Source organism: Bos indicus, chromosome 18, assembly GCF_029378745.1.
Source record: "Bos indicus isolate NIAB-ARS_2022 breed Sahiwal x Tharparkar chromosome 18, NIAB-ARS_B.indTharparkar_mat_pri_1.0, whole genome shotgun sequence".
NCBI classification, from domain to species: domain Eukaryota; kingdom Metazoa; phylum Chordata; class Mammalia; order Artiodactyla; family Bovidae; genus Bos; species Bos indicus.
The window spans coordinates 56,141,204-56,167,165 of NC_091777.1; the positions used below are offsets into that span (position 1 = coordinate 56,141,204).

The following is a 25,962-nucleotide window of genomic DNA, read 5'->3' on the forward strand; positions in this document are numbered from 1 at the left end:
GCAACAGCAAAGGAGGTGGCAGAAGAGAGCAGGAACCACAAACCTAGAACACAAGATTGTAGAAACAAAGGCAAAAATGTGTGTGTGCATGTGTGCGAGTGTGCACATATGTGTGCCTACAGAGTGGTAACATATGAATGGGTGTTCTGAGGGTGTGGGGTCTACCTCTGAGTTCTCTTGTCAGTTCCTCACTTTAAAACCCTTTTGATCAAAGCCTCTGCCTTCTCAGTCCCCATTCTCTTTCCACCAACCCATTCTTCAGACAGGGAAAACTGAGGCTGCCTTCTGCAGCTGCCCCAGGATTCCACAGACCCCCCTCATTCAGGCCTCTGGGGCCACTTATCCTATTGGATTATCCTGGCTCATTCTAGACTGATCAGTGTCCAACTCTCCCTTGATCTCAGCCGGGGGCAGGCCAATTGGTTAAAACCTCATGTCCTACTCAAGCTGGACAATGATAATGTCTATTTCTTTCTGAGTATATTGCAAAGCCTGGGACAGGGAAGGGGATGGAAACCTGACTCCAACTCCCCACCAAGGCCAAAATCTTAACCATCTTGACCTCTGGTCATTCAACCTTGCTTGTACTCCTGTCGTAGGTAGCTCACTACCTCAAAACAGAGCATTCTAAGCATTTGCCCCATCTGACCAAATAAGGTTTCTTATTTGAACCCCAGCTCCCAACTACTTGCCTATGTGTTCCAGTTTTTATAATCCCCCCCACAGTTTTATAATCCCCCCCAAGTATCCCCTCCTTGTCACTCTCTTCAGGATCAGCAAGGTGATGTCCTTTGAGATCACATGGTCAGCAGCTTAGAAGCTGGGGAACTCCAATGGTCAAATCCACCAGAGTTGATCTGACAAGTTGTATTAGAGTTCATAAACAGTAGGCACTCAGAAAATATTGGCTATCATCATCATCATCATTTTTACCCTCAAGTTCATCCAGGAGAACTCCTATTCATCCTTCAAAACCCCATTTGGTTTCATCATCTGTCTTTCCCAGAATGAGCTCTCAAAACCAGAGCACTGTGATTTTGTGCGACCATTTGACAAGATCCCAGACTGAGGCCTAGAGCAGCCAGGCTACTCTTGAGGTCTTTCAGCATCCAGTTCCTTCTTCCTCTACCTGCTCAGTTCCTGGGCCTGGGTCTCAGGCCCGGCCAGTCCGGCTGAGGAGCGTGCAGACACAGGCAGTGTCAATTCGAATCCATCGCCAGCCCACACGGCCCTGGGCATCGGTGGTCAATGCCCGCACGTAGGACTGCTTGGCCTTACACTCAGACACCCAGTGCCTCCGGTCCACACCCCGGCAGCCTCCTCCACCCCCACCAGGGCCACCTTCCCCAGCACTGGCAGCCTTGCAGCGGGTTTCAAAGAAGTACTGGCGCAGGGGACTGCCACCAGCTGCAGGCACCTCGCCCAGCACCTCCACCTCACGCCCACGCAGGTCCACAGCAGTCCGGCGGTCTGTCACCCAGCCACTGACTGCGTCACACACGGCCAGCTCTCCACGGCGACTGGCTGGTGCTGTCTCGCTCACCCCTCGCCGACTGCGGTTAGCTGGGCTGCCGACTGGCTCCCCAAAGGCCCCAGACTCCAGCAGAAAGAGCAGAGGGGGCCCCGTGGGGGTACCCCTGGACAGGGCCACCCGGGGGGACAAGAGGTCCCACTCAGGGGCTGGAAATGGGGGCAGGGGTGAGGGTGGGGGGTGGGGCTCCATCGGGACACTGGGGAGGAGGAAAAGCAGGAGGATGGGGAGGGAGCCTGAGGGGTGCGGGAGCATCTCGCTGAGCACCTGAGGATAGACAGAGGGAAGCTGGAATTAGGAGGATGATAACTTCGTGGGGGGACACATGGCTACTCCAGGGGCATCTGCATGATAGAACCACAGGTTCTAGAAGCTTGGAGGACCCCTATATTTTAGGACTTTGATAATGCCCAGCCTCTAGATTAATCATACTTATTCTACTATTAGTATTAATAATAGCCAATAAAGGGGGAAATACAAGCTCAGAGAGGCTAGTAACTTGAACCAGGTCACACAGCCAGCAAATGCCAGAGGTGGGACTCAAAACATGTCCCAGCAACTCCACTCTGCCATTTTGCCTCTACAACCCCAAGGAACCCTAAGTCCTGCAGCCTGGATGAGGTTTGAAGCTCCAAAATTTCTGAGAATGGTCATGCCCTGTAGTTCCAGAGAGACCCAAGTTCAGCTTAAAACTGCCTGTAAGAAGGTAAGACACTTCCTCCCAGGTGAGGCTTCGGTTTCCCTATCCATGAAATTGGCCAGGGCTGGGAGATGCTGGTGGGGGCATAGATGCTGCAGTTTCTCTAGAACATTCTGGAAGCCCGTGGGTTCTGGGAAAGGACTGAGAAGCAGTGGGTGGTTACTGGACCTGTCAGCACCTCCTCCACCTCCGAGCTCCGGGGCTGGGGGCCCCCAGGCTCCGGGGGGCCCCTGCTGGGGACACAGGTGACCCCCTCCTTCCTGACATCTCAGGAGAGGGAGGGGGCAACCACCTAGGGGAAAAGGGAACAGGCAGGTTAGAGAGGCAGGTGGGGGAGGGGGCCTGAACCCCAGAACACTCCGCTTCTCAGTGTTCCTCTGAAAGTGTAGGGGACCAAGAGTCAAGGCTGCAGCCCCTCCCAGAAGCCCCTGCTCTGCCCAGGTGATGGCTCCTGGATGGAAAGCAGATGGGGGGAGGAGAGGAGAGGGAAGGGGAGAGGCTGAGGACGAAGGAGGCTGGAAAAGATTACATCCGCCTCGGCCCATTCATCTCACAGACGGGGCGGGGGCGGGGCTGGCCTGGACACCCGGGTCCCCGAGGGCCCACACTTAAGAAGCCCTGGGTCCCCCATGGCTGCTTCCTGGAATGTTCTCCGCTCACAGGACAGGCCAGGGCCCGTCCAAGACTTCTACTGCACATACCTGGAGTGGCTGCCTGCCCTGGCTGGGAGATGGGGAAATGAGAAGGGGAAAATGTGAAGAGGGGTACATGCTGACCCAACCAGAGCCGGGAGCGTGGGTTCCCAGCTGCTTCCTCCCTCAGACCGGGAGTCCTGGTTCCCAGGTGCCTTCTCCGTCAGACCTGGAGTCGTGGGTGCCGGCGGCCCACCTCCCCCACCCCATCCTTTGCAGAAGTCCAGGCTCTTGCCCGCTCCTCGCTCAGACCCCAAAGCCCCGCTCCCCAGCTCTCTCCTCCTTCAGGAACCCAGGTCGCCAGCTCCCGCCCTCAGATGCAGAAGTCAGGCCCCCCAAACCCCTCCTCCCTCGGACCCAGAAGTCCGGACCCCCAGTGCCGTCCTCCTTCAGACCCGAGAGTTCTGGGGTCCAAGCCCATCCTTCCCAGGCACTCAGAAGCGCGGACTCCCCGGCCCCTCCTCTCCCGGGAAGTTTAAGCCTGGGGGTCGGGACTCCTGAGACCGCTCTGGGGGTCGCGGACTGTCCGTCTCAGACGCTTCCCTCCTGCCTCAGTTTCCTCCGCCAAGCCCCGCCCCTGCCGGCCCCGCCCCCGTCCCTCCCTACCCGGGGGCCGGACGACCCGGACGCCGGAATCCCGGGGGAGGAGGCGTGGAGGCGCTTACCTGGGGCGCCCTCCTCGGCTCCCCCGGCCGTCTCCGGCGCGGCGGCGGCTCCTCCTCCTGCTCGCTGGCTGTAGGGACGCCTGCTCGCCCGCCGGCTCCTCGCTGCACACGCTCCGGAGGGCCCGGGTCGGGGGCGGGGGCGGGGCGGCGCCCGACGGCGGAGGAGGGGCCGGGGGATCCCGCCTTCCACACGCGTGCCGAGACCTCGGAAGCCCGGCCTGGCTCGCTCAGCCCTCAGCCCGCCTCAGTCCCAGGAGGCCAGGCGCCAGCCTCCACCTCCCTCCCTTCAAACTCGGGAGTCCGGGTCCGCAGCCCCCTCCTCCCCGCGGACACGGGAGTCCAGACCCCCAGCCCCTCCTCCCGCAGACGCCGGGAGTCTGGGCCCCCAGCTTCCTTCTCCTTAGGACGCCCCCCCCCCAACCCCGCCCAGCCCTTCTTCCTCAGCTCCAGCCCCCTCCTCCCGCAGACCCAGAAGTCCAGACCCCCAAGTCCCCTCCTCCCTCAAACCCAAGAGTCCAGACCCCAAGCCCCCTCCTCCTTCAGACCCAGGAGTCCAGACCCCAAACTCCCTCCTCCGCAGACCCAGGAGTCTGGGCCTGAGATTCCTTTGCGTTCTCTTGCCAGTTTAGTGTCAATCCCCGGGCAGATTCCCACCCTCTGCTCTCATCTCCATTGCTCCCAGGAGCTCCAGGCCAGACATTAACCAGCTGGGTTCGGGGAGTGATAAGGCCCCGAGGCCCGGGGAGACGGTAGATGCGGGGGTCTCTCCCACATAAGTCCTCTCTGCTGGAATTTCCTGGGTGGGGACTGGGGAGAGGGTCTTGTCCTGAGTTTCAGATAAGAGAAATTCAAGGTATTCTAGGGCTTGGAGACAGACAAAGATATGGTTTGGGAACAGAATGACCTGCCTGGAGAAAGAAAGTGAATAGTGACAGATGAAGGGAGATGGGGAGAAGAAAAGGGGACAGACTCCTAGAAAAAGAGGGAGACACACTCAGAGAGAGAGAAGGCACAGACCGAGAGAGGGGACAGACACACTGAGAAAGGGGAGAGAAGCACAGAGAAAGAGAGACCTTAAGACAGATGGAGACTCAGACAGGAGCTGAGAGTCCCTGGGACAGACTTAACTGCTTCACCCCTCCCCTGGAGCTATTTTCAGAAGGAAAACTGACACCCGCCTTGGTGGGGGGGGGGCAGGGGTCATCCCATACCCCTCCCTCAGCCTAAATATAGCATGGCAAGGTGGCAGGAAGGGTGTCCCCGGATTAGGGTGTTCCCCTCACTGCTCCCCATCCCAGGCCAAGGCGACGTAGAAGGTGGCTGCGGTTGTTTATTGGGATGGGGGAGGGGCCCTGTCCACGGGAGTGTCCTTTGGAGTCACTTCCCAGACCTGTCCAGGTTTCCCCCATCCCTAAGTACCCTACCTGCCCCATCCCCTACCAGAAGATGTCTATGGAACTTCCATTCTCCGATGGGGTAGTAGGGGTGAGTTTGCAGATGGGAAAGTTTCCGTCTCTTCCTCTCTCCGGGTCTCTATCTCCCTCTGTCTGGGTCCCTGTCCCCTCTGTGTCCCCTGTCCGTCCCCTCTGCACCTCTGCCCCCTTCTCTGGATCTTTGCCCCCCTTCCTGTGTCTCTTACCCACTCCCAGGCCGCTGCCCTCTTCTCTCCTCCTCTCCCTTCTCCCCTTGGGTGTCTCTGTCCGCTGTTCACATGTCTTGTCCTCTTTGGGTCCCTGTGCTGGGGGCTCCGTGCCTGCCTCCCAGACTCTGCCTTATGTCTGTCACTGCGATGGGAAGAGGGGGGTCTGTCTCCATTTCTGTCTTCAAACGTGCCTTTCCCTCGCTTTCGGAAAGAAGTGTTAAATTATTTAAAGGTTACATTATTTTCGACCTTTATCAAAAGCTTCCCACAATCTGTACCTTCTATCTCTCTGTGTAAAAAGGTGGTTGGATTAAATCAGGGGTTTCCAAACTGAATTTGTTAGCTGCAGACCAAGTTACTAAGAGAAATTCCATAAAGGGTAGGTTCCCCTCAGACCAGTTCAAACACTCTGATTTGTCACACTGGTGCTAAGTAAGATTTCATTTGAACAAAAAAGAAAGGGGTGGTGGTGGGGGGGGTGGTCTTTAGCTAAAAATAACAACAACAAGTCTCTGTAAACCACTGGATGGATTTTAATAAATTAATACAAGTACTTTGAATTAATACAAGTACCTGGCACATAGGAAGCCCTATATGTGTTAGTGATTTCACTGTCCTCCTCCTCCTCCAAATGCCCTTTTAGTACGAAAGATCTCTGACCTTGGGTAACCCCCTCCCCTCTGAGCCTCAGTTTCCTCATTTGTGAGAAATGAAGCTGTTAAGTTCTGGTGCTGATCAGCAGGCTGATGGGGACACATGGGGTCAGGCAGCCGGCCACAAGTCCTGCCTCCCCCCCCCCCCAACTGGAACATTCCACACGACCTTGGGAAGCCACTCCCATGCTTTGAGATGCTGGTTTCTCCCTAGGGAAATAAAGCGGGCCCTGCAGTTTGTCTGATACACTTCTTGAACCTCGGGAGGGGTGGCGTACCCACTCGTGGATCTTTGTGTGATTCCATGGGTGCATCTCTCTTGGGTTCAGGGGCACTGACTTTTTCTGCCTTTTTCCTTTTTGGTTCACTTTCTCTGGGGTGCTCTGGTCTCTTTTCCAATTCTAGGTTTCTGTCCCTCTCATTCTGGGTGCCTGATACCCACCCCTTCTGGGCCTCTGTCTTCCCCTCTCAGGATCTTTTTTCCCTCTTTGGATTTCCCTTTCTGTCTTAGGTCTCTATACCTCCCCAGCTCTCTTTGCCCCTCCTCTGGGTTTCTATCCCCCAATCAGGTCTGAACAGAGTACAGTTTCTACCCCTTTTCTCTTCCCTTGTGGCTCTGATCTCCGTGCCTGGAAGCAAAACTCTAGGGGAAGACAGAGAAGGGGTTGGTTTGAATGGTAAAACAAGGCAGGTATGTGGTAAACGGAAGGGATATCTACATCTTGCTAGTTCACCCAGAAGCCCTCCGCATGACCAACTGAATCTACAGATACAGAAACCAGCCCTGGCCCCCCTTATAGTGATGACACTGAGCAAACCAGTTCAGTTGGTCTCCTCGAGTCCACACACTACATTTGCTCCTTGACACGTGATTACTTCCTAGTGCTATTATCCCTAGGTCCACTAAACGCAAGCAAACCAACATGGCCCTATAGACCTCATACATACACTGCAACTCAACCCAACATTCCTACAGGACTCAGCGAACACACCTTGATGTAACTCAACTCAGTTTTACGACACAAGTGAACCAGCCCTATGAGACTCACATGATTACACAACTCATTACGATCCAACTTAATGTTGCCCCAGAAAACTTCTAGCCACATAACGCTATGCAATTCAACATGACAGAACCCTGAAACACTCCTACGAATTTACATTCCAACCCAACTTGATCTCACATGACCTAGAAAGCTCACATTCTATCACTTGACTCTTCGTATTTCTACATGGCTCACAAGTTCACAGAACCTAAAATAACATGGCCCTAGAAGAATCACAAAGCCACTCAGTTTCCAATGTCTCAACTCAACTCCACAACATCATGCATGAACACACAATCAGTCCCAACAATGCCATGGGTGACCACCTTACTTGATCCAACATGGCCCCAGGGGACTCATAAAACCACAGAACCCTGCACAATGCTGTTGGACAAGACTCCCAACCCAACAAGGAACCAAGAAACTCACAAAACTATGTGACCAAACCTATCTCAACACTACCCCAAAAGGCTCCACAAGCATTGCACAACCCAGTGCAATACAAACCAATGGAGCCTCCATCTCAACTCAGTATAACCCATTGCCATTCACTGTCATCTCAGGAGGTACCCACAGGAGCTACCAATCCACACCTCAAGACCCAATAAGACTTAGTGTTCCCCAGTTCATTACCACATAACTTAGTTCATCCTAGAAACAACACCCTCCCCCCAACTTTCCCCTCCTCCCTTCCCGCCCTCCCTCCAAGGAAATGTGAGGTCCTGCAGACCTCAACTGTCCCTCACACTTCGGTGACCATGTGTTTCCCAGGGGGGGCCCAGAGTGGAGGCGGCAGCTCAGACACCTCTGGATCCACCAACCCCCCATTGACCTTGCCCTCCAGGGGGCCACAGGGCTGCGTGTCCACATGGCTGTACATCCCAGCCTCTTCGTCATCTGTCTCCCGGTGGTAAAAGTAGCTGAAGTTGGAGACAATGACTGGCACAGGTAGGGAAATGGTCAGCACACCGGCGATGGCACACAGAGAGCCCACTATCTTGCCACCCACAGTGACGGGTGCCATGTCTCCATAGCCAACTGTGGTCATAGTGACCACCGCCCACCAGAAGGATTCAGGGATGCTGGTGAAATGGGAGTCTGCCCGATCCACCTCGGCAAAGTAGACTGCGCTGGAGAAGAGGACCACACCAAGGAAGAGGAAGAAGATGAGGAGGCCTAGCTCGCGCATGGATGCCCTTAAGGTCTGGCCCAAGATCTGCAGGCCCTTTGAGTGCCTGGAGAGCTTGAAGATGCGGAAGACGCGTACCAGTCGGATGACTCGCAGGATGGCCAGTGACATGGCTGGCTGGCCCACTCCCCGCTGCCGAGCCAGCTCTGTACCCAATGCCACAAAGTAGGGCAGGATGGCCACGAAATCGATGAGGTTCATCACATTCTTGAAGAAGGCTGTTTTGCTTGGGCAGGCCGCCAGACGCACCAGCAGCTCGAAGGAGAACCAACAGATGCACAGAGTCTCCACCACAAAGAACGGGTCATCGAAGGGCAAGCGAGGCAGGGGTCCAGGCACTGGACTGGAGCCGTTCAGCCGAGCCGGGAACTGCAGGGAGGAAGGGATTCAGGAAGGACCATGCCAGGGCTGGGACACACTGGAACGGCCATATTTGCGGGTTAAATATTCAACTACTTCTTTACAAATTGGCCAATAGCCTCTGTCTCCAGAACCCCGCTGACCCAGTTGGCAGACCCTTCCTACCAGGACAGGACCTCAGGGATCATCCCTGTAAGGCTGACTTTAGGATCCCTGATCCTTCACTGGCAGGGTCTCCTGAAACGATGCTAGAGTGGAGATCAACCTCATCCCTTCCGAAATCCCGCTCCCAGCGTTGAACTTCCAGACGGGGAGGGTCCCAGTCCTTGCTTCACTCCCTTATGCCCCGGCCTCCCCAAACCCAGCCTAGACCGTGATGGTTGAAGACCTTATCTTTAATGCCAAAACCCGGGCTCCTCCTCTCACTAACCTCAGTTCAACTTTCTTTACGATGGAGGCCTCTTATCCCAGCCCTCAGGCCCCCCACCCCTCTATCTCCATCTCCCTAGGTGGCTTTCTTCAGATCCCAGCCCTCAGTGCCTCCAGTCCATCCTTCCCATTGGTTACTGCCAGCTGCACAGACGGCCGATTTTTCAGTTTCTCCTTACCCCTCAGTTTTGATTTCTTTTTTTTTTTTCAGTTTTGATTTCTTAATACACCTTTCCTCCTGCCCTCCACAGGCCGGGTTTCTCACCTACCTCAACGCTCGCCTTCTGATAAGCAGGTCCTCCTATTCAGATCCTCAGGTCCCGCCCCATTAAGCTATATACATTTCCCTTCCCCAGCCCAGCTTTTAATGGTAGAATCCCCTAGTCGGGCGCTGTCCCTGGGTTGCTGCCCCTCTCACAGCTTCTCAGGTGGTGCTAGAGGTAAAGAACCTGCCTCCCAGTGCAGGAGACTTCAGAGATACAGGGTCGATCCAAGGGTGGGGAAGATCCTCTGGAGAAGGAAATGGCAACCCACTCCGGTATTCTTGCCTGGGAAATCCCACGGACAGAGAAGTCTGGCTGGCTACAGTCCTTAGGGTGGCAAAGAGTCGGACACGACTGAAGCAACTTAGCACGCACAGCCCCTCGCCCGGCATTCTGATTCGTTTGGTTTTCCAACCCCAATACCCCGCCCACACGGCCAGGCCCCACCTTCCTGATAAGCCCCGCCTCCCAGTGCCCCTTACCCCACCTTATGATTGGCCAGGACCCCGTGGACGCGACCCACCTCCTCCTAAACCCCGCCCCACCACGCTCAGGCCCCGCCCCCTTACCGGGCCAGCGGCGGCCACTGCGGCAAGCCCCGGGTTGTCGCGGTCGTCGCGAAAGTCGGGCAGCGTCTCGAGGCAGAAGACGACGATGGAGACGAGGATGACAAGCACCGAGACGACGGCGAGCACGCGCGCCGCCTGCGAGCTCTCGGGGAACTCGAAGAGCAGCCAGAGTTGGCGCGCGAAGGCGTGGCGGGGCAGGGGGCGCTCGGTCGGCAAGGGGCAGCCCTCATCCTCGCGCAGGCGCGCTAGTGCCGCGCCGCCCAGCCCGTAGAAGGCCACCTCCTCCAGGAAGACGTCGAGCGGCACGTGCGCCGGCCGCCGCAGCCTCCCACCAGACTGGTAGTAGTAGAGGACCGCGTCGAAGCTGGGCCGATGCCGATCGAAGAAGTACTCGCGGCGCGCGCCGTCGTAGAAGCGGCTGCGGCGCACCGGGTCCCCGAGCAGCGTGTCCGGGAAGCGGCCCAGCGTGCGGGCCCGGGTCTCGAACCGCAGCCCGGCCACGTTGAGCACCACCCGCTCGCAGCAGCCGCAGGGCGGCGGGCACCCGGGCTCCATGGCGCGCGCAGCCCCGGCGACCCGCGGACGGACGTGTGGCCCCGACGCCCGACCCGGCCCGGCCCGGCCCCGCCTCGGCCGCCGCCGCCGCCGCCCCAGCCTGGTGTCCGGTGTCCACGCGTAAAAATAGCCCGGCCGCGCGGCCAGCGAGCGGGGGAGGGGGCGCCGTGACCCCGGCGGGGCAGAGGGCGGCCGCGCGCCCTCTGCCGGGGCGCCCGCCCTTCCGCCTGGCCGCCGCCGCCCTGGGGTTTCTCCGGGTTCATTCCGCCTTCGGGGCCCCTTTCTCTCTGTCTCCCCATTTCCTGAGACCTCTGTTCTGCGGCCCTCCGGGTTTCCGTGTGTGTGTGTCTCATCTATTTTTTAAAATGAGCATCTGAGCCCCTCTGTTGGAGTCACAAATTTCCATCTCTCTCATTCTTTTGAATGTCTCTGCTTCTGGCTATGTCTTCGCTTTGGGCCTGTCTGATTTCAGGGATGTATCTCTGAGTATGTCTCTGGGTCATTTTTCTCTGGGTTTTTGCCGTTCTAAAGTCACCTGTGTCTGGGGATTCCTGGCAGTCTCTGTGTCTTGGTCTCTGAATCTCCGTCTTCAGTTTGATTCTGAAAAGAGATATCACTGTCTCTATTTCTTGTTTCTCTTGGTGTCTGTCTTTCATCTCTGCCTACGTCTCTCTGCTTCTTGTCTCTCCGGCTCTCTTATCTCTTAGCTCGCTGTATCTCTGTCCCTGGGATTCTCTGGGGCTCCCTTTCAGCTAGCTTTCTTTCCCTGTCTCTCTGGATTACTGCAAGTCTCTGTCTCAGGGCCTCTGGACCACTGAGCCTCTCCGGAGTCATACTTCTGAATCTCTCTCCGACCATCACTCTAGGTTGGCTCGGCCACTGTCCTGGTGGTTGCCCCATCCTGGGGACGCTCCAGCAGCTGCTTATGAGCGTGAGCCCCCCACACCGGATCCCCTCGCTCTCCTCTCCTACCCCCACCCCAGGGTCTCCACCTGGCTTCTCTGCCAGACTTTCTGAGCCCCAGCAAGGCCTGAACTGGGGCCCTGAATTGTGCAAAAGAAGGCTGGGCCTGCCAGGAACAGGTGGGGGGTGGGCTGGGGAGATGCCGCAGGGTCACTCGAAGGGACCAAAGGACAGACCGACGATGGCCTTCCAGCCACCGGTGTCCAATGACACCGGGTAAAAATAGCCCCATCGGTTGAGCTTGGAGGGAGGCAGTGGGGATTGGACATCCAGACTCCTGGGAATGAGTTCCCGGACGCCCTCTGCTGGGGGAGAGGAGAGAGCCACTAAAGGTTTTAGCTCCCTAGGAATTTTGGCCCTCTTCCTGTCTACAGTTCAGTTGAGTCGCTCAGTCGTGTCTGACTCTTTGCGACCCCATGAACCGCAGCACGCCAGGCGTCCCTGTCCATTACCAACTCCCGGAGTCCACCCAAACCCATGTCCACTGAGTTGGTGATGCCATCCAACCATCTTATCCTCTGCCGTCCCCTTCTCCTCCCGCCCTCAATCTTTCCCATCATCAGGGTCTTTTCCTGTCTACAGTTTCTGCGATATTTTGTCACCATCCATCTGGATTTGTGTCCCTCTCTGTGTGTCTATGTCCCTTTCTTTCATGGTCTTGGACACTTCCCGTGACTGAATCTCTCTCCCTGCCGCCCCCTCCCATCTCTCTGGCCTTTTCCCTTCTCTCTGGTCTTTTCTCTCTCTCTCTTTTTCTTCTCTTTCTCAGAACTCACAGAAGCCTCTCTTTGTGGGTTTCTGAACATTTGGTATGAACAGATCCTTCCTCCTTCCTATAGCCGTATCTCTTACACCCTCCCACTACTGAGCCTGGAGGTGGGCTCACTCTTTTACCTCCAGAAAATTCTCCCTTCTTTCACTTCCAGAAAATTCTCCCTTCCTCAGCTCCTCTGACACTCAAGCTATCCATGGACACCTTTCCCCAGCCTTCCGTAAAAACTCATCCTTCCCCTTTCTGGCCACTCCCATTCTTTCAGGGAAGAGTTTCATTCCTGGCTCCATATTCATTACTCTAAAACTACTGCCATAGGGAATTCCCTGATGGTCCAGTGGTTAGGACCCGGCACTTTCACTGCCGGGTCCTAACAGTGACCCAGTCCTTCCAGTCCCTGGAAGAGGACCTGATATCTCACAAACTGCATGGCAGCCAAAAAAAAAAAAAGGAAAGCTACAATTATCCTTGGAAGAGATGCTATGTGATTTTAGAGGTTAGGTCATAAAAGGCAACCTTCCACCCCACTCTTTTCCTTGGGAAACTTGTGCAGGCCAGATGACAAGGCCAATGTGGAAGGGACCCTAGGCTACTAAGCTTGCAGCTAATCAGCAGCATCAGCCTGCAGCCACGTGAGTAAGCCATCTTAGAAACGCATCCTCCTGCCCCACTAGGCTACCCACTGTAGCCCAGATAAGTCTTCTCCCTGTACCGCACCCCCCACCCTGTCCAGCTTGTAGCCTTGTGAGCAAAATGAATGGTCTTTGTTTTCAGTCACACAGTCTTTGAGTGGTTTGTTACACATACCACAATAATAGATGATCCACGTGTGGTATCTTGGTACTCTGAGCCTATCGTTTCCATCCAATCTACCCCAGCCTCCTCCCTTCCTGCCTGCCTCCCCCCTCCTTCCTTCCATTTTTAAAGTCTTATCAAGCTACAGTTCACTCATTTCAATTTACACAGAGGACTTCCCTAGTGTCCAGTGGCTAAGACTCTGTACTTACCACTCCCACACACAAAAAAGACTCTGCATTCCCAATGCAGGGGGCCTGGGTTCAATCCCTGGTCCAGGAACTAGATCCCTCATGCTGTAATGAAGACTGATGATCCTGAGTCCTGCAACAAAGACCTTGAGCAGCCTAAATAAATATTAAAAAATAAAAGGGGCTTCTCTGATGGCTCAGATGCTAAAGAATCTGCCTGCAATGCAGGAGACCCGGGTTCCATCTATGGGTTGGGAAGATCTCCTGGAGAAGGGAATGGCAATCCACTCCAGTATTCTTGCCTGGAAAATCCCACAGACAGAGGAGTCTGGCAAGCTACAGTCCATAGGGTCACAAAGAGTCGGACACGACTGAGCGACTAACACACTTTGAAAAAATAAATAAAGTATACAACCCAATGGCTCCTCCTATATTCATGAGTTTTGCATCCATCACCACAGTCGAATTTAGACCATTTTTGTTATCCCCCCCAGAGAAACTCTACACCCCTATCTGTCACCCCTTAATTGAACCACCCACAATTTGGAGGTAATTTGCTATAGCAGTAACAGGAAACTAAAGAGACGGTCTCTCCTCTTCCTTGGTATCATTTTTGTTCCTGTGTTACAATAAGACCTTTTTTAAAAATTTATTTTAATTTTGAAATATTTTCAGACTTACAAAAGAGAGGCAAAGATAGCACAGAGAATTCATGATAGCCTTCACCCAGGTTCTCCTAATGTTAGCGTCTTACATTGCCATGGTTCCTTTGTTGAAGAAACTGACAATGGTACAATACTGTTGACTAAATGATGTGCAAATTGCCTCCATTTTTCTGATTAATGTCCTTTCTTCCTCCTAAGATCCAATCCAGAATACCATGTTGCACTGAGCTTTCGTGTCCTCTTCAGTTCAGTTCAGTTGCTCAGTCGTGTCCGACTCTTTGCTACCCCATGAATCGCAGCACGCCAGTCCTCCCTGTCCATCACCATCTCCCGGAGTTCACTCAGACTCACGTCCATCAAGTCGGTGATGCCATCCAGCCGTCTCATCCTCTGTCGTCCCCTTCTCCTCCTGCCCCCAATCCCTCCCAGCATCAGAGTCTTTTCCAATGAGTCAACTCTTCGCATCAGGTGGCCAAAGTATTGGAGTTTCAGCTTTAGCATCATTAATTCCAAAGAACACCCAAGACCAATCTCCTTTAGAATGGACTAGTTGGATCTCCTTGCAGCCCAAGGGACTCTCAAGAGTCTTCTCTAACACCACAGTTAAAAGCATCAATTCTTTGGCACTCAGCTTTCTTCACAGTCCAACTCTCACGTCCATACGTGACCACTGGAAAAACCATAGCCTTGACTAGACGGACCTTTGTTGACAAAGTAATGTCTCTGCTTTTTAATATGCTATCTAGGTTGGTCATAACTTTTCTTCCAAGGAGTAAGCGTCTTTTAATTTCATGGCTGCAATTACCATCTGCAGTGATTTTGGAGACCCCAAAAATAAAGTCTGACACTGTTTCCACTGTTTCCCCATCTATTTCCCATGAAGTGATGGGACAAGATGCCAAGATCTTAGTTTTCTGAATGTTGAGCGGTAAGCCAACTTTTTCACTCTCCTCTTTCACTTTCATCAAGAGGCTCTTTAGTTCCTCTTTACTTTCTGCCATAAGGGTGGTGTCATCTGCATATCTGAAAGAGGAGAGTGAACAAGTTGGCTTAAAGCTCAACATTGAGAAAACTAAGATCATGACATCTTGTCCCATCACTTCATGGGAAATAGATGGGGAAACCCGCATATAGGTTTCTCAAGACCACCAGATCAGGTGCTCTGGTATTCCCATCTCTTTCAGAATTTTCCACAGTTTATCATGATGTCCTCTTAGCCTCCTGCAATTCTGCAATTTTTTTTTTTTTTTTACTTTTTCCTTGTCTTTAATCACCTCAACACTTTTGAAGAATACTGTCCCTATTGAAGGTCAGTGGACTATTCCTCAGTTTGCCCAATAGAGTTTTGCCAAGAGAATGCACTGGTCATAACAAACACCCTCTTCCAACAACAAAAGAGAACACTCTACACATGGACATCATCAAACGGTCAACACCGAAACCAGACTGATTATATTCTTTGCAGCCAAAGATGGAGAAGCTCTATACAGTCAGCAAAAATAAGACCGGGATCTGACTGTGGCTCAGATCATTAACTCCTTATTGCCAAATTCAGACTTAAATTGAAGAAAGTAGGGAAAACCATGAGACCATTCAGGTATGACCTAAATAAAATCCCTAATGATTATACAGTGGAAGTGAGAAATAGATTTAAAGGAGTAGATCTGATAGACAGAGTGCCTGATAAACTATGGACAGAGGTTTGTGACGTTGTACAGGAGACAGGGAGCAAGATCATCCCCAAGAAAAACAAATGCAAAAAGGAAAATGGCTGTCTGGAGAGGCCTTACAAATAGCTGTAAAAAGAAGAGAAGCCAAAAGCAAAGGAGAAAAGAAAAGATATACCCATTTGAATGCAGAATTCCAAAGAATAGCAAGGAGAGATAAGAAAGCCTTCCTTAGCGATCAGTGCAAAGAAATAGAGGAAAACAATAGAGTGCGAAACACTAGAGATCCCTTCAAGAAAATTAGAGATACCAAGGGAACATTTCATGCAAAGATGGGCACAAGAAAGGACAGAAATTGTATGGACCCAACAGAAGCAGAAGAGATTAAGAAGAGGTGGCAAGAATACACAGAACTGTACAAAAATGATCTTCATGACCCAGATAATCACAATAGTGTGATCACTCACCTAGAGCCAGACATTCTGGAATGTGAAGTCAAGTAGGCCTTAGGAAGCATCACTGTGAATAAAGCTAGTGGAGGTGATGGAATTCCAGTTGAGCTATTTCAAATCCTAAAAGATGATACTGTGAAAGTGTTGCACTCAATATGCTAGCAAACTTGGAAAACTCAGCAGTGGCCACAGGACTGGAAAAGGTCAATTTTCATTCCAATCCCTAAGAAAGGCAATGCCAAAGAATGCTCAAACTACTGCACAATTGCATTCATCTCACGCTAGCAAAGTAATGCTCAAAATTCTCCAAGTCAGGCTTCAACAATATGTGAACTTCCAGATGTTCAAGCTGGATTTAGAAAAGGCAGAGAAACCAGAGATCAAATTGCCAACATCAGCAGGATCATCAAAAATGCAAGAGAGTTCTAGAAAAACATCTATTTCTGCTTTATTGACTATGCCAAAGCCTTTGACTGTGTGGATCACAATAAACTGTGGAAAATTCTGAAAGGGATGGGAATACCAGACCATCTGACCTGCCTCTTGAGAAACCTGTATGTAGGTCAGGAAGCAACAGTTAGAACTGGACATGGAACAACAGATTGGTTCCAAATAGGAAAAAGAGTATGTCAAGGCTGTATATTGTCACCCTGCTTGTTTAACTTATATGCAGAGTACATCATGAGAAATGCTGGGCTGGATGAAGCACAAGCTGGAATCAAGATTGCCGGGAGAAATATCAATAACCTCAGATATGCAGATGACACCACCCTTATGGCAGAAAGTGAAGAGGAACTAAAGAGCCTCTTGATGAAAGTGAAAGAGGAGAGTGAAAAATTTGGCTTACCTCTCAACATTCAGAAAACTAAGATCATGGCATCTTGTCCCATCACTTCATGGGAAATAGATGGGGAAACAGTGGAAACAGTGTCAGACTTTATTTTTGGGGTCTCCAAAATCTCTGCAGATGGTGACTGCAGCCATGAAATAAAAAGATGCTTGCTTCTTGGAAGAAAAGTTATGACCAACCAAGACAGCATATTAAAAAGCAGAGACATTACTTTGTCAACAAAGGTCCGTCTAGTCAAGGCTATGGTTTTTCCAGTAGTCATGTATGGATGTGAGAGTTGGACTATAAAGAAAGCTGAGTGCCAAGGAATTGATGCTTTTGAACTGTGGTGTTGGAGAAGACTCTTGAGAGTCCCTTGGACTGCAAGGAGATCCAACCAGTCCATCCTAAAGGAGATCAGTCCTGGGTGTTCATTGGAAGGACTGATGTTGAAGCTGAAACTCCAATACTTTGGCCACCTGATGCGAAGAGCTGACTCATTTGAAAAGACCCTGATTCTGGGAAAGATTGAAGGCAGGAGGAGAAGGGGACGACAGAGGATGACATGGTTGGACGGCATCACCGACTCAATGGACATGAGTTTGAGTAAGTTCCGGGAGATGGTGAAGAACAGGGAGGCTTGGTGTCCTGCAGTCCATGGGGTTGCAAAGAGTTGGACACGACTGAGCAACTGAACTGAACTGAACTGAATAGACAGTTTTTCTGTGGGAGGAGGGAGAATGCTACACATAGGTGAGGTTCCCTTTTCATCACATCACATTGGGGGTACTATATTGCTATATCTTATCATCAGTGGCATTAATTTTGATCATTTGGTTAGGTGAGCATCTGCTGAGTTTTTCAATTGTTGTTGTTCAGTCGCTCAGCCATGTCTGACTCTGTGGCCCCATGGACTGCAGTGCACCAGGCTTCCCTGTTCTTCACCATCTCCCGGAGTTTGCTCAAAGTCATGTCCATTGAGTCGGTGATGCCATCCAACCATGTCATCCTCTGTCGTCCCCTTCTCCTCCTGCCTTCAGTCTTTCCCAGCATCAGGGTCTTTTCCAGTGAGTCAGTTCTTTGCACCAGGTGGTCAAAGTATTGGAGCTTCAGCTTCAGCATCAGTCCTTCCAATGAATATTCAGGGTTGATTTCCTTTAGGATTAACTGGTTTGATCGTCTTGCAATCCAAGGAACTCTCAAGAGTCTTCTCCAGCACCACAGTTTGAAAGCATTAATTCTTTGGTACTCAGCCTTCTTTATGTTCCAACTCTCATATCCACATATGACTACTGGAAAAATCATAACTTTGACTATATGGACTTTTGTTGGCAAAATGATGTCTCTGCTTTTTAATATGCTGTCTAGGTTGGTCATAGCTTTTCTTCCAAGGAGCAAGCATCCTTTAATTTCATGGCTGCAGTCACCATCCACAGTGATTTTGGAGCCCAAGAAAATAAGGTCTGTCGCTGGTTCCATCGTTTCCCCATCTATTTGCTGTGAAGTGATGGGACCGGATGCCATGATCTTCATTTTCAATGATAAAGTTATTATTTTTCCATTTGTAAATAATGAATTAACTTGGGACAACCAGTTTTTTTGGGGGGTTTCTGGTCAAGTTTATTGAGGTTTAATTCACATACAATAAACTTTATCCTTTACAGTATACACTTCTATGAATTTTGAAAAATGAATAGTCATGTAACTGCCACTACAGTAAAAATTTAGGACCGTTCCCTCCCCACCCACAAAGTTCCCTTCTTCCCTTTGTAGTCAGCTGCCTCCCACACTTCCAGCTCTTGGAAACTATTGCTCTGTTTTCTCTCCCTCTTTTCTAGTAGTTTTGCATTTTTCAGAATTTCAAATAAGGCCGACCCTTGAGTAACTCCAGGTTGGAAAGGAGTGCTGATGGTCTACCCAGTTGAAAATCTGAGTACTGTGTTTTCTCCATGTTCATGTTTCCACTTTCAGGAATTCAAACAGCCAAATGGTTTAGTACTGCAGTATTGAGTGCTGAAACACATTCACTAAGTAGATACATTGTTTCATCTATACTTGTTCAAGAGTGGAGTATAAATAAAATCATACACTGTGTAGCCTTTTCAATGTGGTTTCTTACACTTAGCATAGTGCATGGAAGATTCATTCCTGCTATGCACATCAGTAGCTCTTTCCTTTTATTTTTTATTGAAGTATAGTTGACTTTCCTTCTTCTTCCTCTTTTTTTTTGAATAAAGGTTCAAGATTCAGATCACCTTCTCTTTTTAAAAATTAATTAATTCATTTATTTTTGGCTGTACTGGGTCTTCGTCGCTGTGAGGGCTTTCTCTAGTTGTGGCGAGCGGGGGTTACTCTTCATTGCAACGGGCAGGTGTCTCATTTCAGTGGCTTCTCTTGTTGCGGAGCACAGGCTCTAGGGCGTGAGGGCTTCAGTAGTTGCAGCTCATGGGCTCGTAGTAGGGCTCCTGGACTAAAGCACAGGCTCAGTAGCTGTGGTATATGGGTTTCATTGGTCTGCGGCATGTGGGATCTTCCTGGAGCAGGGAGAATCCGTGTCTCCTGCATTGGCAGGTGGATTCTTTATCACTGAGCCACCAGGGAAGCCCCATCCTCCTCCTTTTTTAAATTGAATTAAAGATTCTTTAAATTCTACAGAGCTTTACAATTTTCAAAAGTTTCACACACATGATTTCATCTAGTTCCATAATTACTCTTTTCCCCCCTACCCCATCATGCCCCTGCCCTATTCCCTCTCCCTACTGGTAGTCATTTGTTCTCTATTTCTCTGAGTCTGCTTCTTTTGTGTTATATTCACTAGTTTGTTGTAGTTTTTAGATTTCACATATAAGTGATATCATACACTATTTGTCTTTCTCTGGCTTGTTTCACTTAGCATAATGCCTTCCAAATCCATCCAGGTTGCAGCAAATGGCAACATTTCATTCTTTATTGTGGTTGAGCAGTATTCCATTGTATACTATATCTTCTTTATCTATTCATCTGTTGATTGACACTTAGATTGCTTCCATATCTTGACACTGGCTCCTTCTCCTCCCCCCCCCCCCAGCCTCCTTTGGCCCTCCCACGCTGCATGAGAGCATCTTATTTCCCTGAATAGGGATAGAACCCATGCCCCTTGCAGTCTTAACCATTGTAGGGAAGTCCCAGACCCTGCCTCTTTCTTGAAGCACTTTCCTTCTTGGCTTCCTGGACTCTGGACTCTCCTGGCTTTTCTCCTACATTTGTGATCCCTCCTACTCAGTCTCCTTTGATGAATCTTCTTGCTTTATCTCAATTCTGATGGAGGGCCTTGAGACTCAGTGCTTAGACATGTTCCCCTCTCCATCTTCTCTAGTAGCAGAGTTCATTCAGTCACATGGCTTCAAGTACCACCTCAACTCCAATGACTCCCAAATCTAGGTTTCCAGCCCCGAACTCTTCTGCAATTGCCATATCTTCCAACTTGCAATTCCACAGCTCCGTCTGAGTGTCAAACAGACATCTTTGACATGTCCAAACCCAGAACTCCTCCTCGATAATCCCACTCTTCCCCACGTCTTCCCTCTCTAAATGAATGGCACCATCAGTCACCCAGTCGCTTAGCCTACAAACCTAGGAGTGAGGATTATTGTTAATGGAAAATTAGCTTTATTTAAAGTTTTTCCTTAGGGATTTCCCTAGCAGTCCAGTGATCGAAACTTTACCTTCCAAAGCAGGGGGTGTGGGTTCATTCCCTGGTCAGGGAGAGAGGACCCCACATGCCAAGTGGTCAAAAATCCAAAACATAAAAAAAGCGGAAACAGTGTTGTAACAAATTCAATAAAGACTTTAAAAATGGCCCACATCAAACACAAATCTTTTAAAAAGTTTTTATTTAGGCTTGTTATTTTGAAATCATTTCAGACTTACAGAAAATTTGCAAAAGGCATTAATAGCACAGATTTCCCATATATCCTTCACCCAGCTTTCACCATCAACTTCTTACATAACCACAGTACAATTATTTGCCAGGAAATTAACAATGGTATATTACCATTGACAAATAATGCTATAGACCTCATTTGAGTCTCAGCAATTTTCCAGTGACGTTCTTCCTCCAGTTTAGAATCTAATCCAGGATCCCACATTATACTGAGTTGTCTCCTTAATTTCCTCTGGGAATTATTTCTAATAATTCCACTCTTATAGCAACTAAATAAATGAGGTCACCTTCACAATAGATCCTAAATCTTACCACTTCTTTTCACTCCACTGCTATAGTAACTGGGCAGGACCTTATGAGGTCTTCCCAGGACAAACCTCCACCCCGCCCTTGTCTTCTGCCTGCATTTTGTAAAAAAAACCTTTAGCCAAAGAATAAATTTCATCAGAAAAAAATGAAAAAGTGCAGAAGCAAAGAAGAGCAGTCAAACAAATAATAGTTTAATCATTAAACAAAGTCAACGACCTTTAGTTCTTCTTCAAGGGCTATAGATAATATTTTGAGCCATCTCCTTTGAGATGTTTTGCAGATACCAAAACCTCCACCAGGTGGAAGAAGTTAACTGCATGATAACCAGACTGTGGCCATGACATAAGCTGCTTCGCCTTGCACAGTTCCCGAACTGCCCTCAAAGAAATGGGAACAAACTACCTCTGGAACTGAAGATCCAGTTCAGTTCAGTTGCTCAGTCATGTCTGACTCTTTGTGACCCCGTGGACTGCAGCACACCAGGCCTCCCTGTCCATCATCATCTCCCGGAATTTGCTCAAACTCATGTCCATTCAGTCAGTTATGTCATCCAACCATCTGGTCCTCTGTTGTCCCCTTCTCCTCCTGCCTTCAATCTGTCCCAGTATCAGGGTCTTTCCCAGTGAGTCAGTTCTTTGCATCAGGTGGCCAAGTATTGGAGCTTCAGCTTCAACATCAGTCCTTCCAATGAATATTCAGGACTAATTTCCTTTAGGACTGACTGGTTTGATCTCCTTGCAGTCCAAGAGACTCTCAAGGGTCTTCTCCAATGCTGCAGTTCAAAAGCATCAATTCTTCAACACTCAGCTTTCTTTATGGTTCAACTGAAGATTAACTGTACTTAAAACAATCAAGATGATGTTGGTCAGACAACTGCATGACAAATTTCAAGATGATTGTCGGAGATGGCTGTACTGTTCTGCATGTAGCTCCCTCCTTCTGCCTATACATCCCTGAAACACTCTTGTTTCAGTTCTTGTGGGGGCACTTCTGGTTCAAGATGGTGGAGTAGAAGGATGTGCACTCATCTCCTCCTGGGAGAACACCAAAATTACAAATAGCTGTTGAATAACCATTGACAGGAGGACTCTGGAACCCACCAACAAAGATACCCTTCCAAAGACAAAGAAGAAGCCACAAGATGGTAGGAGGGGCATAATCACAATAAAATCAAATCCCATACCTGCCGGGTGGGTGACCCACAAACTGGAGAACAATAATACAAAAGACGCTCTCCCACTGTTGTGAAGGTTCTGAACCCTATGTCAGGCTCCCCAGCCTGGAGATCTTACAAAGGGACTAGGAATCCCCAGGGAATCTAGCCCTAAAGGCAAGCAGAATTCGATTACAGGACTTCCACAGGTCTGGGGGAAACAGAGTGTTCAGTCTTGGAAAGAAAGAAAGTGTTAGTTTCTCAGTTGTGTCCGACTCTTTGGGACCCCGTGAACTGTAGCCCACCAGGCTCCTCCATCCATGGGATTTTCCAGGCAAGAATACTGGAGTGGGTTGCCATTTCCTTCTCCAGGGGATCTTCCCAACCCAGGGATTGGACCCAGGTCTCCTGCATTGCAGGCAGACTCTTTACTGTCTGAGCCACCAGGGAAGCCCTTGGAGGGCACAAACAAAATCTTGTGTGCACCGACGTACAGAAGAAAGGCGCAATGACCCCACAGGTGACCGAACCAAAACTACCCTCTAGTGTTGGAGGGCCTCCTGTGGATGTGTGGGCTGGCAGGGGTTCACCACAGGGATGGAGGCACTCAAAGCATCAGATTAGGAAGGTTCCCCTTGACCTTAACCCTTTTGGAGTTCACCATTATCCCTACCATAAAGCCCATAGACCCCAGGGCTGGGTCACCTCAGGCCAAGCAACTACGAGGAAGGGAATACAACCTCACACATCAGCAGATAATTGGATTAAAGCTTTACTGAGCAAGGCCCTGCCCACCAGAACAAGATCCAGTTTTTTCCATCACCAATCCCTCCCATGAGGAAGCTTACACAAGCCTCTTAGCTTCATCCATCAGAGGGCAGACAGAAGAAGCACAGTCCCAAGCAGCTAAAACAAAAACCATATTACAGAAAGTGAATCATGATGAAAAAGCAGAAAGTTATGTTCCAGATGAAAGTGAAGATCTCTCAGTCGTGTCCAACTCTTTGCAACCCTATGGACTACATAGTTCATGGAATTCTCCAGGCCAGAATACTAGAGTGGGTAGCCTTTCCCTTCTCCAGAGGATCTTCCCAACCCAGGGATCAAACCCAGGTCTCCTGAATTTCAGGCAGATTCTTTACCAGCTGAGCCACCAGGGAAGCCCAAGAATACTGGAGTGATTAGCCTATCTCTTCCCCAGTGGATCTTCCCAACCCAGGAATCAAACCTGGGTCTCCTGCATTGCAGGTGTATTCTTTACCAACTGAGCTATCAGGGAAATCCAAATGAAGGGACAAGATAAAACCCCAGAAAAACAACTAAATGAAGTGGAGATAGGCAAGCTTCCAGAAAGAGAATTCAGAATAATGATGGTGAAGATGATCCAGGATCTCAGAAAAACAATGGAGAAGATGCAAGAAATGTTTACCAAAGACCTACAAGAACTAAAGAACAAACAAACAGAGATGAATGATACACTAGAAGGAATAAATAGCAGAATAACTAGGCAGAAGATCAGATAAATGACATGGAGAACAGAATGGTGGAAATCACTGCCACACAACAGAATACAGAAAAAAGAATGAAAAGAAATGAAGACCCCTAAGAGACCTCTTGGACAACGTTAAATGAGTGAACATTTGCATTATAGGGGTCCCAGAAGGAGGAGAGAGAGAGAAAGGACCTGAGAAAATACTTGAAGAAATAATAACTTAAAACTTCCCTAACATGGGAAAGGAAATAGTCAATCAAGTCCAGGAAGCACAGAGAGTCTCAAGCAGGAAAAACCCAAGGAGGAACACACCAAGACACATAGTAATCAAACTGACAAAAATTAAATACAAAGATAAAATATTAACAGCAACAAGGGGAAAAAATGACAAATAACATATAAGGGAACTCCCATCAGGCTATCAGCTGATTTCTCAACAGAAACTCTACAGGCCAGAAGGAAATGGCACGATATATTTAAAGTGATGAACAGGAAGAACCTACAACCAAGAAAACTCTACCCAGCAAGACTCTCATTCAGATTTGATGGAGAAATCAAAGATTTACAGATAAGAAAAAGTTAAGAGAATTCAGCACCACCAAACCAGCTTTACAACAAATGCCAAAGGAACTTCTCTAGGCAGGAAACATAAGACAAGGAAAAACCTACAGAAAATAAACCCGAAACAATTAAGAAAGTGGTAATGGGTCATACATAATTACCTTAACTGTAAATAGGATTAAATGCACCAACCAAAAGACATAGACTGGCTGGGGGGATGAGAACATGTGCATGTATGCACTTCCACTTACCACATCACTCTGCTTGACCCCTAAGTGGTATGTAATTATTTTATATTGTTAAGTTACTCGTGTTCCCATTGTGGCTTGCAATTGTAATTATCTTTTATTCTTTTGTCTGGCTACTGATTGTGAAAACTGATAAACATCTTTCACTACTATAAATAAATAATAAGCAACCAGGGTTTCCCTGGTGGCTTAGATGGTAAAGAATCTACCTGCCAATGCAGGAGATGTGGGTTAGATCCTTGGGTCAGGCAAATCCCCTGGAGAAGGGAATGGCAACCCACTTCAGTATTCTTGCCTGGAGAATCCTAGACAGAGGAGCCTGGTGGATTACAGTTCATGAGGTCGCAAAGAGTTGGACATGACTGAGTGACTAACACTTACTTAAGCAACCAAATTAGAGAGAGAGAGGGAGGAAAAAAAAAAGTCCTTGTGGAACTTCCCTGGTGGCCCAGTGGTTAAGACTCCACTCTCCCACTGTAGGGGGCACAAGTTCCATTCCTGGTTGGGGAACCAAGATTCCTCCATGTGGCATGGCACAGTCAAAATAAATAAATAAATACAAGTTCTTGTGCTCTGATTGGTAGGGGGGAGTTGGTTCTTTGGTACACGAGTCCACCTTCTCCCCAGGTGCCTGGCCTCCTGAATAAAGCAAATGTTCCTTTCCTACTAACACGCATCTCTGGAGTAGTGACTTCTCAGCAGTGAGTAGCTGAACCTGAGTTCAATAACACTACCTTCTTAGTCCAAGCCATCATCTCTTCCCTGGAAACTGCAGCCTCTTTCCTGCATTTTCTTCTGTCTATTGCCATTGATGTGATCTTTTAATAATGCAAATTATGCTTTGTCCATCTTCTGATCTAAGCCCTTTAGTAACTTCTTATTTATTTTCAAATAAAATCTGCCCTCTCCCCCATGTGATACTTTATTCAGGCAAAGATCAGCAATGGCTGCTACAACCAGGGGGTGAGAGATGAGATGGTTGGGGAACTGTGGCAAAGTCTCACTGCTCAGATTACCAAAGAGAAAATGTACTTCTAGACTGAGATCTGTCAGTTAGCTCCTTGATAAGGTGGCCAAATTCAGCATCATAATAGTGGGACTATCTCCAGATGTGATGCAGTCAAAGTCTTCAGTATCACCAGGGAAAAGATCTTACCAAAAATGCTCAACATCAGTTTATTCGAACTTCAGACTCAATTTCCATTTTACAGGCAAACAGGGTTAGTGGAAGACACTGCAAACACCATGAGGAAATAATCAGAAATCCAGAATGTGGGACTTTCTACTGGAAACTGGTCTGAACTTAGGGGAAAAACCAACAACATAATTTGGGAAAAAGTGCCTGTGTCTGTATTCTATATTAAGAGAGAAAAAAGAAAAAAAAAGGATAAAGAGACAGGACAACCAAATGCAATGCGTGAGACTTGATTGACTTCTGGTTGAGATTAAAACAAAATACTTGTGGGTCTATTGGGAAAGTCTGATTTCTGAATAAATCTGAAATAGAGACTGGATAAACTTTCTCAGAGGTGAAAATAGTTTTGTGGGACTGGATAAACTTTCTCAGAGGTGAAAGTAGTTTTGTGGTTTGTAGAAGAATGCTCTTAATCTTAGGAGATGCATGCTGAAACATTCAGAGGTGCAGTGCC

General features: G+C 49.2%; 2 protein-coding genes across 2 annotated transcripts; both read right to left on the bottom strand.

The window, feature by feature from the left end:
* Positions 1 to 852: 852 nt before the first annotated feature.
* Positions 853 to 3,932, bottom strand: NTF4 (neurotrophin 4). The gene is made up of 3 exons (XM_019978494.2): positions 3,589 to 3,932; positions 2,400 to 2,523; positions 853 to 1,798 (listed from the first exon to the last, which is right to left on the bottom strand). Exon 3 carries the CDS (start codon positions 1,784 to 1,786, stop codon positions 1,154 to 1,156), a length of 633 nt encoding a protein of 210 aa, XP_019834053.1. The 5' UTR covers positions 1,787 to 1,798; positions 2,400 to 2,523; positions 3,589 to 3,932; the 3' UTR covers positions 853 to 1,153.
* Positions 3,933 to 5,739: 1,807 nt separating this feature from the next.
* Positions 5,740 to 10,356, bottom strand: KCNA7 (potassium voltage-gated channel subfamily A member 7). Its single transcript, XM_070771439.1, has 2 exons — positions 9,740 to 10,356; positions 5,740 to 8,487 (listed from the first exon to the last, which is right to left on the bottom strand). Exons 1-2 carry the CDS (start codon positions 10,292 to 10,294, stop codon positions 7,672 to 7,674), a joined length of 1,371 nt encoding a protein of 456 aa, XP_070627540.1. The 5' UTR covers positions 10,295 to 10,356; the 3' UTR covers positions 5,740 to 7,671.
* Positions 10,357 to 25,962: the final 15,606 nt, after the last annotated feature.